This window comes from Notamacropus eugenii, chromosome 2 (genome assembly GCF_028372415.1).
Source record: "Notamacropus eugenii isolate mMacEug1 chromosome 2, mMacEug1.pri_v2, whole genome shotgun sequence".
Classification (NCBI taxonomy): Eukaryota; Metazoa; Chordata; class Mammalia; order Diprotodontia; family Macropodidae; genus Notamacropus; species Notamacropus eugenii.
In genome coordinates, this window is record NC_092873.1 from 478,399,795 (window position 1) to 478,415,835 (window position 16,041).

At 41.7% G+C, this 16,041-nt stretch overlaps 1 protein-coding gene across 4 annotated transcripts in view; it reads left to right on the plus strand.

The window, feature by feature from the left end:
* GPR161 (G protein-coupled receptor 161) overlaps nt 1-13,292 on the plus strand; it is a 50,394-nt gene extending 37,102 nt beyond the window's left edge. For all 4 annotated transcript variants that reach the window (XM_072648718.1, XM_072648719.1, XM_072648717.1 and 1 more), the window contains 2 exons: nt 4,143-4,262; nt 5,912-13,292. In XM_072648718.1, coding sequence (XP_072504819.1) covers nt 4,143-4,262; nt 5,912-6,159 — 368 coding nt within the window. In that variant the 3' untranslated portion in view covers nt 6,160-13,292. The remainder of the gene's footprint in view (nt 1-4,142; nt 4,263-5,911) is intronic.
* Nucleotides 13,293-16,041: the final 2,749 nt, after the last annotated feature.

Genomic DNA, 16,041 nt, shown 5'->3' on the forward strand with positions numbered 1-16,041 from the left:
TGAAAATAAAGAAGCAAAAGTATTTGAAGAGACAGAAAGGAATCTTGGTCTGAGTTTGATGGTGTTAGACTTTCACACAAAGAAGAAAAAGCTTAGTACAGTACCTGGCATCTAGTAGGTGCTTAATAAATGTTTATTGATTGATTGAAAGAGAATTAAAGACCTTTGAATTTATGGCACTAAAAGGACTCATTTGAGAGACTCTTTCTAAAGAAGAAGGAACTGGATACTCTGAGAATGAAGCATTTGCTTATCCTGTAAGGAATGATAAGGTGACACCATTGGTATTAATGGATAAGAGACTGTTTATTAGATAAGGTCAGAAAAAGGAAGAGACAAATTGGGGTTGTTCCTTGATGTCCTAGAGGCAGCTAGGTGGCGCCATAGTTCATAGTTAGGCCTAGAATCAGGAAGACCTGAGTTTATATGTGACCCCAGACACCTATTTTGAGTTTGACCCTGAGCAAGTCACTTAGCCACTGCCTGACTCAGTTTCCCCAACTGTGAAATGGGGATAATTCATAGCACCTACCTCTCTGGGTTGTTATGAGGATAAAATGAGTCAGTATTTGTAAAGTGCCTAGTACATGGTAGGCGTTTAATAAATGCTTTCCTTCTTACTGAAGAATACTGAAGCAGCAGCTGTGGACCTGGTATCAGTAATAATGAGGTTTATTGCTTTCTCAGGGACATTTATTAAAGATATAATAGAGCTTCCCAAGGCTAGTTAAGACTGGTGACTACCACCCATTTCCAGTGATTCACATAAAGACAAAGATACAACCAGAAGGGGCCTAGAGAACTTTGTCAAAGGTCATGAAGTCCTAGATCAAGAGACTGTCCATAAAAGGCAAGGGATATGCAGAAGAGAAGAGCAGGTTTGGGCAACGAAGGTTAAGAAGATAGTTTTTGAGTTTGGGATTTGGATTTCTAGACCTTAGCTTAAAATATAGAAATGGCAGGTTCTGAGCCAGGGATGGAGTGTACCTAACATGGACTGGTAAGAATATCGTTACCTGGAGTCTTGTAAAGGTAATTAAAAGGACTTTTAAGGGAAAAGTCTCTGACCAGGAGGGGAGAGGGGAAGAACTCTGCTTGTTACCTTCATCGTACAAAATAGCTGCAAGGGTAGAAAAAAAGAATAATTATCCAGATACTTAGAAGCTCACAGAAAATAAAATCCAAAAAAGGAACAGATATGTGTGCACATATGTATGCACAAAGTGAATTAGACATTCAAATACACGTGGCAAATTTGATCTTAAAAGGCATCAGTGAGACTTGGTGGGATGAGACCCACAACTTGAATATAGCTCTGGATGAGCATGCTTACCTTATCCAAACAAACAGGATAGATGGTGAGGGAAGGGTGGGGAGACTGCCATGGTGGAGAGAACATTTGGGTGAAGATTATCAGGGGAATGAAGGAGTGATTTAGAAATCTACAAACTATGGGTCAATGAGCTTGAATTGGATTCTTGTCAAGATTCTAGAATGTAATATCAAAGAAGATTATTAGTGAAGATTTAGAGCATGAAATAATGATCACAAAGATTGAACGTGGTTTCATCAAGAACGGATCATGTCTATGACCTACAAGAAGGAGGACTAGACATTTTCTCCAATCCTCATGATTTATTAAAACTCTCCAAAATAATAATAAAGGTTAAAATAATTAGATCTCCATAGGCCAAGACAGTAAGAACCCTAATGAGGTAACAACACTTCCCTATCTGCCCTGACTCCCTGGCTGGACTACACAATGGAACGCAGAAGCTTATGATCTGGTTGTTGTTGTTCAGTCATGACCCCATTCTGGGTTTTCATGGTAAAGATACTGGCATAGTTTGCTATTTCCTTCTCCAGCTTATTTTACAGATGGAGAAACTGAGGCACACAGGATTAAGTGCTTGTGCAGAGTCACACAGCTAGTAAGTGTCTGAGGCTGGATTTGAACTCAGGTCTTCCTGACTCCAGGCTTGGTACTCTGTTTACCCACCTTGCTGCCAACGGAATCTGGACTCAGTAATTTCCTTGCTGCTTTTGCAGTCTTTGTCAGCATATATCCCCTGCTGCTACCTTCCCTCCACCATTCTGTGGCATCAAACCACAGAACTCTGCTCTCTTCCCTCTTTGCCATCCCTCCCCATCCCCAATTCCCTGTCATTTGGAGGAAGTGGTAATATATACAGGAAAGCACCCTCTGCCTACCACCGGTGACAGCATGCTGTCTATAGCCATGCTCAACCAAAGAACAAAATAACTCAGGGACCTAGGTGGGGCAGGACACCAGCATGTCAATACATGTCCCAATGGGATTAAACCAGGCTTGAGGGAAAGGGGACTGGCATCCAGCTGGGGCTAATTCTAGCCTTCCTTGAAGTCCCTAGAAAGCATTTAATAAATGCTTGTTGACTTGAGGCATAGCCTGAGGCTGTGAAAAGTATATTATCCAACTGCAGCCCTTAGGAGACCTGCTATCCAAGGTGAAGGTATCAGAAAGTGAGCAATAGGAGGATATGAGGGGAAAGGAGGAAAAGGACTCAAATACCTTGAGCACAAGCAGATAAATGAACAGAGAGACTATTAATAACAGAAAGATGGCCTTCAGGAAATCTAAATGAATCCAAATGTCTTTGAAAATATTGCAGGACAAAGGAAAATGCATCAACACTTGATGAGGCACAAGACCAAGAGAACATAAAACTACAGCAGGATGTTCCTGAATGGTTTGGGGGGAAAAAATAAAAATTGTGAAAGTCAAATTTATGGTCCGAACAGTAGGGAAGGTACAGAGGAAAGGGCTGAAATGGTGTAAAACAAAGGGGGAAATCTTGATTCAGTGATAGGGGGCATCCCACTGAAAAACATTCTCATAGTGACTGGAAAGGGAGAAGAGAGATTCTATAATGGAAGATAGGAACCTTAAATGGGTACAATCTGCAGAGATATGGTGCTTGTAGAAATCACTAGCTGTGAGACAGTATTATGCCTCAGTAGAGAGAATGATTGCCTCAGGAGAAGGAATGAGACTGTGGGCTCATTCTGTGGACAACAAATTCTCGTCCTATGGGCTACAGATATCCAGAAGAATAGGAGGACATGGTCCCAAAGGGAAAATTTCATATTGAGTTGGAATAGGGGGTGGAACAAGTCATCATGGGAGGGAAAGGGGTGTTAATGAACCACTCAATCAGGGATACAGGAATATTTCTACAGTGTGGCAGTACTACTATCCTGTCTCTTCCTGGAATTGATACTTCTGAGAGTGAGGCACTAGGGAAATAAGGAGGGAGTGGGCAAAATCTACAATGTAGTAATATTGAATTTGTTTAGAAAGGGGGACTCAAAATAAGTGCTTTAGGAGCTTTAATTCTATAAGGCATATAGAATAAATAAGTATAAGGACCATGAATCAAAGAATAAAAGCCTAAAATAAACAGAAGGGTAAGAGAATGAGGGAAAGGATTTTTTTTTTTTTTTTTTTTTTGCGTACCATTCAGGGTTGGAATGCTCTCCCTTTCCATTGGCCACCTCCTCTGGGAAGCCTTTTAGGATGCGCATCATCCCCACTTCTCCAAAGTCATCTCTTCTTCCTCAAGTTTTCCTAGAGGTTTTCTTGTCAGGCTCTCCTTTATCCTTGTTGCATCCTACTTTATATCAAAATTATTTCTATTCACATTATGTGATTGTAAGCACCCTGGGGGCAGGAACTGTGCATATCACTTTGCATGTAGTAAATATTTAATAAATATTTTAAGTTAAATTGGTTTAATTGGATTGAATGAGAGGTAGCATGGTGTAATAGACAGGGACAGTCAGGAAAACCTAGGTTCAAATCCTACCTGGCATAATCTAGCTGTCATTTAATTTCCCAGTATGCTGGTAAACTCTAAGCCTGTAAATAACAGATGAGATGCTAATCTCTATCAGTGGAGAGAGTTTTGCACACCAGGAGTACGCTCATGATGAAATCACAGGTCTGGAGCTTCTCTACCCCTGTCCCCCCAAAAAAAGTTAGATTAAATGAATGAAATGAAGATAGTTAAGAATGGGGAAAGCTAAACATATTGCTAGGCCCCAAGGAAAAGGAGTGGTCTTACTATTTTCTGTTATCTTGAAAAATTTGATCTGTATTTCAGGGACTGACGTGATGCTACTTGAAGATTACAGCTCTGATGACAATCCTCCTTTGAGATGCACTTGCCCTCCCAAGAGACGGAGTTCTGTTACTTTTGAAGATGAAGTAGAACAAATGAAAGGTTTGTTCCTGTGACGGGATTACTCCAAGAAAAGCTAAGGAAATGTGGGGATATTATACAGGCCTCCTGCCCCAGGCTAGCTTGTGGATAGGGCTTATTTTGAATAACCCTTCTCAGGCCTAAATGAGAACTTTGAAAGCCTAATCTCCTCCTGGAATCTCAGTCTAACCCAGTTGCTGTACCTCACCTTCCTTCTACAGAGACAGCAGAATCAACAAGTCAACAATCCACAAGCATTTATTAAGCTCAGAAAAAGTAGAAATAGAGTAGGAAGAGTTTGGGTTTGGGGTCTCTGCTTCTACAGTTAGTGTTGGACCATAGGCAAATCCCTTAACCTTCCTGAGCCTCTGCTTTCTCAGCTCTAGAATGGAAATAATAATGATATACTATCTATTTTATGGGTTGTTGTGAAGAAAGTGCTTTATAAATGTGTACTATTGCTTTGATCTGTAAAATGGACATACCCAATAAAGGTACCTACTTACCTGTGGCAAAGACTGCAGTGCTCCTGTCATTGTGATGATGATTCAAGTTTGTAAAGCACTTAACAAACACTATCTTATTTGACACTTAGAACAATCCAATGAGGTAGATATTTTATCATTTCTCTTTTACATATGAGGGAACTGAGGCTTTGAGAGGCTCAGTTTTGGCCCAGGCTCAGTGTTTGGCCTGAGGCAGGATCTGAACTTGATCCAGGATTTTATCCACTGGACAGTGTGGCCTCTATGGCCATTTTAGTTTGTGAGGGATAAGGGAGATGCTGTCTTGTGACCAAATGTGATAACAGGTTTTAGAAAGCCTTTGGTGAGGTCCTTATCCAATTATTCTCCTATCATCTTTTTTTCCTTCTATTAGGTCAGTTCAGTCGAACAAATAGCACCCACTATGTGCAAAACACTCTGATGGGCCCTGGGGATCCAAACCAACTAACCAAGGAAATAGTCTGTCCCCTCAGAGAGCTCATACTCTACTGTGGAACAGAGATACTCACACACACACATGTGTGTGTACATATATATATTCACATGCAGTCTGTGTGCATGTGTTTGTATACACATATGCATATATACATGTACACGTGTACATGCATGCATATTAAAATAATTACAATAATTTATATTCATACAGTGCTTTAAATTTGCTAAAAGATTTTATGCACCTCATTCCATATAAGTAGAAGGTAATTTGAGAAGAGAGAGTACACTAACAGTGCTCAGGAAGGATTTTGCCTCCAAGATGGCACCTGGACCTCATCTGGAAGGGAGCTGGAGATTCAGACAGACTGAAGTGAAGATGGAGTACGTTTCGGGTATAGGGATGCTTTGTGCAAAGGTGTAGAGATGAGAGTCTGAGGAAAAAGTCGACTAGCTGGTTGTTTGTTTTTTGCTGTTGAATGTCATTTGTACTTACCCATAGTAGGTGCTCAGTGTTGTCCTCTTCAGTCATTAGGTTAGAGTGGAGTAGAAGCACTGAGGTAATTACAGGAATAACTGGGAGCTTACAGGCATGATCAGCTCCTTGCCTCCGATCTGCTCTACGTCCTCCATCCAAAGTTTTCTGGGACAGTGAGTCAGCAGGGGGAGCATCTGAGGGATGGAACTGGCCCGTTATTTGTTTAACCTTCTTGTCTCCCTCTCTCACTGTAGAAGCTGCCAAAACTTCTATTCTCCATGTGAAGGCTGAAGTACACAAGTCCCTGGACAGCTACGCAGCCAGCTTGGCCAGAGCCATCGAAGCGGATGCCAAGATTAGCTTGTTTGGGGAGGAGGCTCTGCCTGGAGTATTGCTGGCGACTCGGACCATGCCAGGGGGAGGTTTTGGGGGCCGCCGCGGCAGTAGGACTCACGCTAGCCAGAGGCTGCAGCTGCAGAGCATTGAGGAAGGGAACATTTAGTTTTGGGGCCATCAGTGAGGGACCAGAAACACCACTCAGGGGCAAGGGCTAGAGATGCCATTCCATGTGATGCCAGGAAGGCAAGACCCTTCTCCAAGGAAGCTGTGACCCTGGGTTGGCATAGCTTGGTTTTGAAGGGACAGTGTGGAGAGTAGGGGGAATCAGCTGATATACAAGCACCAAAAAGAAAGAAAAGACAAAATTGGTACAGCTAGCAATAGTTTGGACTCATTGTTACACTGTAGCCACTCCTCTAGGTTCTAGTAACTTTTTATCCCTGAGGGGAGCCAAGGCACATGGATAAACAGATGTAGCATGGTTCTGTTGTATGTTGAAAGGACAGTGTTACCAGGTTCACAAAGTTGGGGCAGAGAAGTTTGAATGTAGCACAAAATCAGCCTACTGAACAAGCTGTTTTACTCATCACCTTCTTTACCCAGGGACCCTCGTGGTGGGTTGGACCAGGAACCTGAGAGAGAAGTAAACGCACTTTGTAGGGAGCTCATCCTTCTACATTGTTCCTAAGGGCATCAGTTTGGTGTCCTGTTCTTTGGGTTTGTGTGCTCTGTGCAGTGATTCCAATCTGTATTGGGGAGAAAGTCAAAGGGCCTGTCTAGCAGAAGACCCAGAAGCACATGAAGAAGTAGTCTGGTACCCTGGCCATTCACCCATTTGGCTTGTGGGTGCTTGTTCCTGAAGTTGTAGGTGGGCCAGATCAGAAGGAAGTGAGATTATCTTTGCCAGAGAGCAGATCATTCACTGAGGACCAGGCTATTTGATATTCTCACCCAAGGGTGTTTGTATTTCAAAAGAAGGGGAAAACCACTATTCATAGGAAAGAGGAGGGGTCATAGACCTTGTGTTTTAGATCGAAAACTTTCAGGATAGGTTAATTACATAGACTCCATAGGGGAATGCTACTTAGCACAACAATACAGTGCAGCTCTTTTATTTGGGGATGAAGTTATCCTCACAAGTGGACTTCTATTTGTGATATTACAAGTGATCTTAGAACAGGGTCTTCCTAGGGACTAGGATTAGAAATGGTTTGAAAAGTTAGTCACTACTTCTCATGATCTACCCTCCAGAACTCTGTGGTCATTTTTCTTTCACATTGAAGAAAAGAATGGACATGGAGTCAGGGAACAGTATTTATAACTTAAAAAAAATTTATGGCATATACAAGGAAGGGATGACCTGAGCATTTTTTTTAGTCTGCCTTTCCACTTATTGCATAGTCCCCAATGGAAAAGACTAGCCAACAGGAAATGTAGGAAGAAAGGGCCTGAATTGTAAAGAGTTTTTCAAAGAACAGTGAGAATCCATGAACTTCCCATGGCAGGATTTTTCTTAGCTTTCCTTTGGAGGTTTGCATTGAAGATGGCCATTGGGCTTCAGCTGAACCCAAGATTCCAGAAGAATCTTTTCCTCCCTGGTCACCTTCCCTTTGACCCGGATGGGGTAGAATTATCCTAGGTTGAATAAAATTCATTTGTGATGTGGGCATTTTGGTTGCATATGACTGAGTGAGAGGCAGCATGGAATAGTGGATAAAAAGCTGGCCCAGAAACCAAGAAAACTGGATTCTAGTACTGATTCTGACATGTACTGACTGTGTGAACCTGAACAAGTCACTTCATCTCTTAATGCTCTAAGCAACCCTCTAAGACCCTGAGTTTCAGAGAAGATGCCATTCTGTTTTGGAGCAGGGAATTTCCCATTCCAGGAGTTCCCTATACTTAAGAAATCACAGGTCCAGACTCTATCTCTTTGACTAGTTAAGTCTTCAAGTGACCAAGTTATGCCAGATTTCAAGTAGCCACTCTCCCAGGTTCTCTGTCCTCATTACACTTCCATTTGGGACATGGCTAAATTTGGAGGATGGAAGCATTACACTTTTTAGGCATTCATAGCATTCATTCTGTAGAGCAATAGTGTAAATAGAAAGTATCTTTAATTGCATTTTGTAAGAGGCCTTATGGTATTGGCCCACAGTGTAATCTTGACATTCTCCATTTCAAAAATTAGACCCTTGTTAACATTTACGAAATTGACTCACTCTTCTGTCAGATGAAGACAAGAGTATTGTGCTTGGCAAGAAAGCTTCCAAGCAGGAGAGCAGAGTTGGGATCTCAAAGATGTTGAACCAGCCAGAACTGGTTCTAACCAGTCTAGGCTGACTCTAAGAGGATGAAATGGATTAGGAGTCAGTGTGACGTTCTACTCTTGGGTTTGAAAAAAGAAGTCAGGTGCACTATGAAGGAGGCCTGGCTAGACAAAGGATTGCACAAAGAAGAGTTGGGATTGAGCAGATGACAAATCCAGTGTGCCATGTGACATGGCAGCCACAGAAGGCTATTGCATTCACAAACAGCATTCAATGAAATCTCATGTCCAAAATGAGGGAGTTCATAGGATTAGAAACCTAGAATTAGAAAGGACTGCAGAAGCTATCTAGGCCATAACTTTATTTTACAGGTAAGGTAACTGAACCTCAAGGAGCTTAAATGACCTACCAAAGGTAGAATAGAGGTGGAATTTGAACCTGGGTCCTCTGTCTCCAGAACTAGAGCCTTGGTGCAGTACCATTCATGGGTTTACTGTACTCTACAGGTCAAGCCACATGTGGAATCCTGAGTTCAGTTCTAAGTTAAGAAAGCCCTGACAAGTTAAACCAAATCAAGAGGAAGACCAGGATAGTGAGAGGTCATACAATCATTGATTCAAGACCCTAGGGATAATTTGCTTGAAGGAGAAGAGGCTTTTAGGGAGAATATGACTCATCTTTGGGTATCAGGCTGCCATATTTGAAGAGTAATTATCCTTGTTATCAGCCCCATAGGGAAGAATGACAGGAAACGAGTAGATGCTGCAGAGAAGTATATTTAGGTTCAATGTAAAGAGGAACATTTTGGGCAGTTTGAGCTTATCCAAAAATGGAATGGGCCCTGTTAGGAAATAGTGGGTTCTCCATTATTAGAGGTCTCCAAGTAGAGATCGAATGACTTATTAGAGATGTAGAGGAAATACCTGTACAAATGGCCCCTGAAGTCCCAACTCTGAGCACCTGAAATTCACTTCTGGGTGCAGGGATGGGTTATACACACGCTTGGCTAAAAGAAATAGATTCCTTCCCCACCCCAGGAAGAAAGGACCTATCAATCTGTAATTCCTGATATCAGGGAAAGGTTTCTTTCTGAGACCTTCCTGCCCTCGTTTCTCCCCAGAATTCACCCAAGACAGTATTTATAAGGGTTATGTTTCTGACCAGCCATTAGGGACAAAAGGATGGGGTTGGGGCAAGTGAAAGAGAAGATGAGGTAGTCCTTGATATTTCACCACTGTCCCTCAGGTTGAGCCCAACTACTGGCGGAGGGAAGGGTGCTAGGAAATATCAGGACAGAGCATCTGTTGGGGTTACCTTGATTTTTTTTCAGTGCATCAAAAGAAGTTAGAGGTTGGGTGGTCTAGGATGCCTTTTCCCTGAGGGAAAATGTCCTAGGAAGGTAGGCCCTCCCCATAAACTGATCTGTAGCTAACTAGGCAATACTGAGATTCATCTTGTGAATCACCATGTTTCCAGCTTAGCTTTCTACAAACTGCCAGGTACTTTGTATTGCCCTGTAAATTACCTTATCCAAGTTAACTGAGAAAGAGTGTGTTCTAAGATAAATCCTAACATTCCCCTTCGTGTCTAAAAGTATCTGAGCTGAGAGAATTTCGTGTAAAACACCTGCCCAACTAGTGGAGGTGTTGACAAAACCAAAAACGAATCCCCACTTCCCTCAACTCCCCTCTCCTCAAAAAAGCAACAGGAACCTGTCCCAGTTCAGTTGAGATTCCTGGCCACATCAACTCCATCCAAGTCAGGTGCCACTGCTTGAATGAAAAAATCTCTCATGACAAGATGGAAAGCTATTTAATCTTCCAGTTGTCTGACTAATAACTGCAGTGTTGACCCCAAGGTTGCTGCCTTCTTGTGGTAACACTGTAAATCACCCTGGCTGCTTTCTCCCTGTTCATCCTACTGTATTGAAGCCTTAGCATGTCAATGTGTTTAAGTCTTTAAGATCATCCAGTGTTACCTGTGTTGAGGAACAGCATCATATGCTGGAGATTGTTAGGGTCTTTGAGGCAAGCAGTTGATATCTGAAGGACCTGCTAGCAACCTCACCATCTTAAGCAATAGATGTTGAAAGTTGTTGCTCCGAAAATTATCACTGTTACCTTCCTTGAAAGAAAGCCTGGGTTTAGGAGGAAGGATTAGGACACTGAGTGCCATTTTGAGGTATTATATGCCTTTTCTACAAAAAAAAATACAAAGACAAAGATATAGTGTAAATCAGCCATGCAGAGAGGTACCAAAAAAAGTGTCCTACTCAGGTTTCCTAGCCTATATGGTATGGAAAGAATGCAGCAAATATCTTTTAATACCTACCCTCAATATGTGGTTATGGGCCTGGACAGGAGGAGATTTATCAGCCAAGCTATATGGGCCCAGGCAAATCCATTGGCCAGATTACCTGGGGATACTCCCTTTGCAAGCTAATGGTCACTTTGTGCTTCAGGAAGGAAAGGCTCAAAATTCAACACATGAATCGTGATGATAAATACTAAGGTGCATTGTCACTTCTCATTCTTTCAAGCTCTAAAAACAAGTACAAGAATTCAGAGCATTCCACTGGGAGCTGTGTGATAAGACAAAAGCTAGGAAGGAGTGAGGTCCAGAGGCAGGGCCTTCTGTTTGAGCTGCACATCTTAGAATCATAGACTTGGAACTGAATGAGACTTAGACATCATTTGGGCTTAGGGGGGTCTTAACTTTTTGTGTTATTATGGACTCTGGGCAGTCTGGTGAAGCCTATGGAGCCCTTCTCAGAAAAATATTTTTAAATGCATAAAATAAAATACATAGGTTTGAGAAATGAAATCACTTATATTGAAATAGTTATCAACATTTTTAGAAAACAAGTTCACAAACCCTAAGTTGAGAATTGATGTAGTCCAGCCCCTTCTGTCTTATAGGTAAGGAAATTGTCCTAAGGTCACATAGTAAATGACAGCTGGGATTTGAAGTAAGGTCTAATGACTTGAGATGGATTTGTTTTTGCAGTAGTTAAGGGAGGGAAGGAACCTGTGCCACCGAAGAAAGACATGGAAGTATTAAAAGGCTCTGATGCCAGAAAAACAAGCAGACTGACTTTTATACAGAGGGACATTGAAGAAAATGAGCTGTATGAGGAGTATTTGTATGACCTTAAGAAAACACAGACCCATGGGAGATGATTAGAATTGACTCAGAGTACAAACTAAATCTTCACGGATTACAAAGAGCACAACTTTGGCCAGTGTTATGTTTATGGACACGTATCACAAAGTCACCGTGTTCATTTTGCTCAGACTCAAACCTTTTTTCTGAACAGTGTTAACTAGTAGAGAATTTTAAGCCACTTTTATTAAATTGCTGACATGGGCATTTTTGTCCTATTGTTGGAAAATGCCACAAATCATGGAGAAAGTCAACTCTGTCTCAATGTAGGGCAAAGATGAGGGAAGATTATGTAGCACTGCTGCCATATAAGAATGCTGTAGAGCTTGGAGGTCGTCTTCCTGGAAGGCATAACAAAGTATCATTCCATGATGCAGACGCATGACAGAAACAGATCTCTTTTATAAGTGTGCCAAGAATGCTGCTCCGAATCATGGAACATACCCATCCAGGAACTGGTATTTGGATTAAAGTTTGAGAATTTTTAAAAGAGGAAGCAAGCAAAGGAAGATTTGGGATTGTTGTAAATCAGTATTTATAAGCAAATGAAAATTATTTAGAACAGTTTTATTTCTTTAATTAAACACTTGTTTGGGTATGTGTTTATAAGTGTGTAAAATGTGAGTGACTGATAGGCGTGGGGATCTAAGGTGAGTTTCTCATAGGCAAGCCCAATTTCCAGCCTCCTTTTACATTTGTACATGGGTACAAAGAGGAGGGAAAAATAGAGAGGGACAAAGCATATGCAGGATGCTCTCCAATTCTTCCAGGACCCCTTAGGCACCTAAGCATATATAATAATAATAATGCTATACTTGTGTATGGCTCTCTAGACTTTTCGAAAGGCTTCCAGCTCCAGTATTTCATTTGCTCCTTACAATATCCCTGTGAGGTGATGGAGACAGAAATTATTCTCTCCGTTTTATAGATGAGGGGTCTGATGCACCAAGAGAGAGTAACTTGCACGTGCGACCGCTTGGCTGGTTAGTCATGGCATTAAGCACTGGAAGATGGCACTCTAGCTCCCTCCACTAAGTCTTGGCACCTCCCCATCAGTTAGGTCCATGATTACCTGTCTTCCCCTACCACTTGCCCTTACCCCCAATCATATTGCTGATTGGACAAGCAGTGATTCTTTATGAGCCCTTGCCCATGAGATTTAGTTTTGCTGACTCTACCTCCCCAACAGCTTTCTTGTCCATCCTTTTCCACCTATTCACATGATCACCCATTGTAATTCAGACCATCATCACCTCTAACTTGGATTCCTGCTTCCAGTCTTTCTTGCCTCTAGACAGTTGCCAACCAGACATTTCAAAAGCATGGGTCTGAACATGTAAGCTCCCTGATCAAGAAGTCTAAATGGCTCCCTATGCCTCCTGGATGACATAGAAACACCTCACTTTGACCTTTTATAATTTGACTCCAGCTTCTATTTCCAAATTGATTTCATGTTTCTCCCTCCCACACACTACATTCCAAATGAACTGGGCTGCTTGGTGTTCCCCATGCATATAAATATTCCACTTCCTGTGCCTGTGCCTCCCTCCCCACAAAGGTGTTCCACATGCATGGCAATGCTTTGCCTCTCCTCTGCATCTTGGAGCTCCTAGCTCCCTTAAAGTCTCTCCCCAGGTCACCTCCTCTAAGTAGACTTTGTTGTTCGATCCCATTGTTAACATTATCCCTCCCCCCCAATTATATTGTATCTACTTTGTCTATATTTTGTAATTATCTGTGTACTTGTTTCCCTCCAGTAGTATGTGAGCTCCTTGAGGGTAGGGACTGTTTTGTTTTTGTTTTTCCAGCACCTAGATGGTATCTTGCACATAGTAGGCACTTAATAAATGTTTGTTGAACTGCACTGAATGAGATATAAACTGCAAGGCTCCATATATTCCATTGTGCCCCCTTACAGAACCACCAGGAACTCTATATTTCATATCTAACAGAATGATGAGCCTTTTCTTGCTGGGCAGAAGTTGTCAGTTTTTTAGCTCTCTTAGCACTTGGCCTCTAAATTAAGCATCCCTCTTTTTAAAAATCAAATTTATTTTTTATCCAGCTAACATCTATTTTCTCTATCTCCCATCCTCCCCCCACCCCTCCCCCCCCCCCCACTGGGGAGGAGTGGTGGAAATTCTTTTAAGAAATATGAATAATCAAGCTAAATGAAATTCCCATATTAGACACATCTAAAAATATAACACATTCTGCACCCTGAGTCCATTACCTCTTGGGAAGTGGGTAGCACATTTCATCATCCATCCTCTGGAATTGTTAGTCATTGCATTGATCGCAATTCCTAAGTATTTCAAGTCTTTACAATGTTGTTATTGTACAGATTATTCTGGTTCTGTCCACTCTGCCTCAGTTCATACAAGTCTTCCTAGCTTTCCCTAAAATTCCCTTTGGCATCCATCTATCTTACAGCACCATTGAGCATACCACAGGATTACCTGTGGTAATTTACTTGCGTTTTGCAAACACAGTAACATTAAGAATCGTACCAACCAATAGGCACCTCTCACACACACATACCCTATGCATTTGACTTTGGAGACCTGGGAGAGGTGAGCTCCTCTGAGGTAGCCTTTAGGCAACACAGCTATACCAAAAGGGAATCCATATTCTTTATTGTGAGCATTTGTGATACTGCTCTTTCCTGGCTCTCCTATCTTACTGACAATTCCTTCTCAGGCTTCTCCATAGATTATTGCCTTCTTCCTATCCGCTAAGTGTAGGTCTCCACTAAGGCTTTTCCCTGGACACAATCTTTCTTTGCAATCTCAGCTGTTTCTTTCCTTTTTTTTTCTTTACTGGTACTTGGGTTTAAGTGACTTACCTTCTTAGGGTCACATAGGTATTAAATGGCCGAGACTATTTCCACAACACTAGTTAGGACCTCTGGGCAGATGAGCTGTGAATACCCATAATCAGTAGGGGCAGCTAGGTGGTGCAGTGGATAGAGCACTAGTGTAGGAGTCAGGAGGACCTGAGTTCAAATCTCCCCTCAGACACTTGACACTCACTAGCTGTATGACCTTGGGCAAGTCACTTAACCCCAATTGCCTCATCCTGGGTCATCTCCAGTCATCCTGATGAATATCTGGTCACTGGACCCAGATGACTCTGGAGGAGAAGGGAGACTGGTGACCTGCACAGCCCTCCCTCCCTCAAAACAAAGTCAAGTGCAAGTCATGTCATTATTTCTGGTGGCATGGTCTTCTTCGGCAAGGAAGGACGAACACACACACCCATAATCAGTCCTGACTTCTAATCCAGCATCTACAATTACTTACCACATATTTCTACCTGAATGCCTTGTCAGCTCTTCAAATTCAAGATTAACACTGTTATTTGGGGGAATGATTACTCTTTAGGTTCTAGCTGCTTTCTTGGCTGGTTGCTATCAATTAAAAGGGAATAAAATATCCCAAATTTCTATCTGCATATGTACCTCCTTCCCACCAAATGCACCAAAAAGGCCATCACAAATAATGAATGGTGAGTAAACACATTTATCCAAGCTGATAGCAAACAGAAATCAGAGAAGTTATCCAGATTAGAATATCCAGAAAATTTGTTATTGTTGAGTCATTTCAGTCATGTCCAACTCTTTGTGACCCCAATTTGAGGTTTTCTTAGCAAAGATACCAGAATTATTTGCCATTTCTTTTTCCAGTTCATTTCGTAGATGAAGAACTATGGCAGGATTAAATGACTTCTGAAGCTGGATTTGAACTCATGAAGATCAATTTTTCAGATTCCAAGCCCAGTGCTCTGTCCACTGTGACACCTAGCTAGCTGCCCATCTAGAAAATATAGTGAATAAGCTCTCTCTTGGGGAGCAAGATATTTCAGCTAAATCAAGAAAAAGTCTTTGATCTGACCCAAGGGGAATTCCCCAAAGTCTCCCGGGCAGATTTTCTCCTTCATGTTTGCCTTCCAAAATAATTTGTGTGATTCTGTCCCTGAAAGAGCTCTCTCTCTCTCTCTCTCTCTCTCTCTCTCTCTCTCTCTCTCTCTCTCTCTCTCTCTCTCTCTCTCTCTCTCTCTCTCACACACACACACACACACACACACACACACAGAGGGTGAAAGAAGAATCTGTCTCCTCTTCAGAGCTTTCACACCAACTCTGTCTCTTACTTAGGCGCTCAGTATCAACAGCTCATCATTCTCTTCACCAATGAAGAAATTCTAATGCAAATTTATAGACTTGAGAATTGAATTACGTCTATTTTCTAATGTATTTTAAATTCTAGGAATGCAAGACTACCTTCAACAGCTTTTTGAAACTATGCCTTGCTATTCTTGTCTATATGTTTTTCCATATTCATTTCTATATGATTTTATCCACTAAGAGACAGTGTGACATAGTGGACAGAGAACTAGCCTCAGAAACAGTTATAGTTTAAGTTAAAGTGTCACGTCTGACACAAATAGGCTGTGTGATCCTGGCAAGTCATTTAACTTCCTAGTGCCTTAGGCATCTCTAATTGCAGGGAAGATACTGACTTGCTTTGGTAGTTTCCTCATCTGGGGAATTTCCTAATCAATGAAATCACAGAACTAGTTCCTGTGGTTTTATTTTGCTGCAATTTTAATTT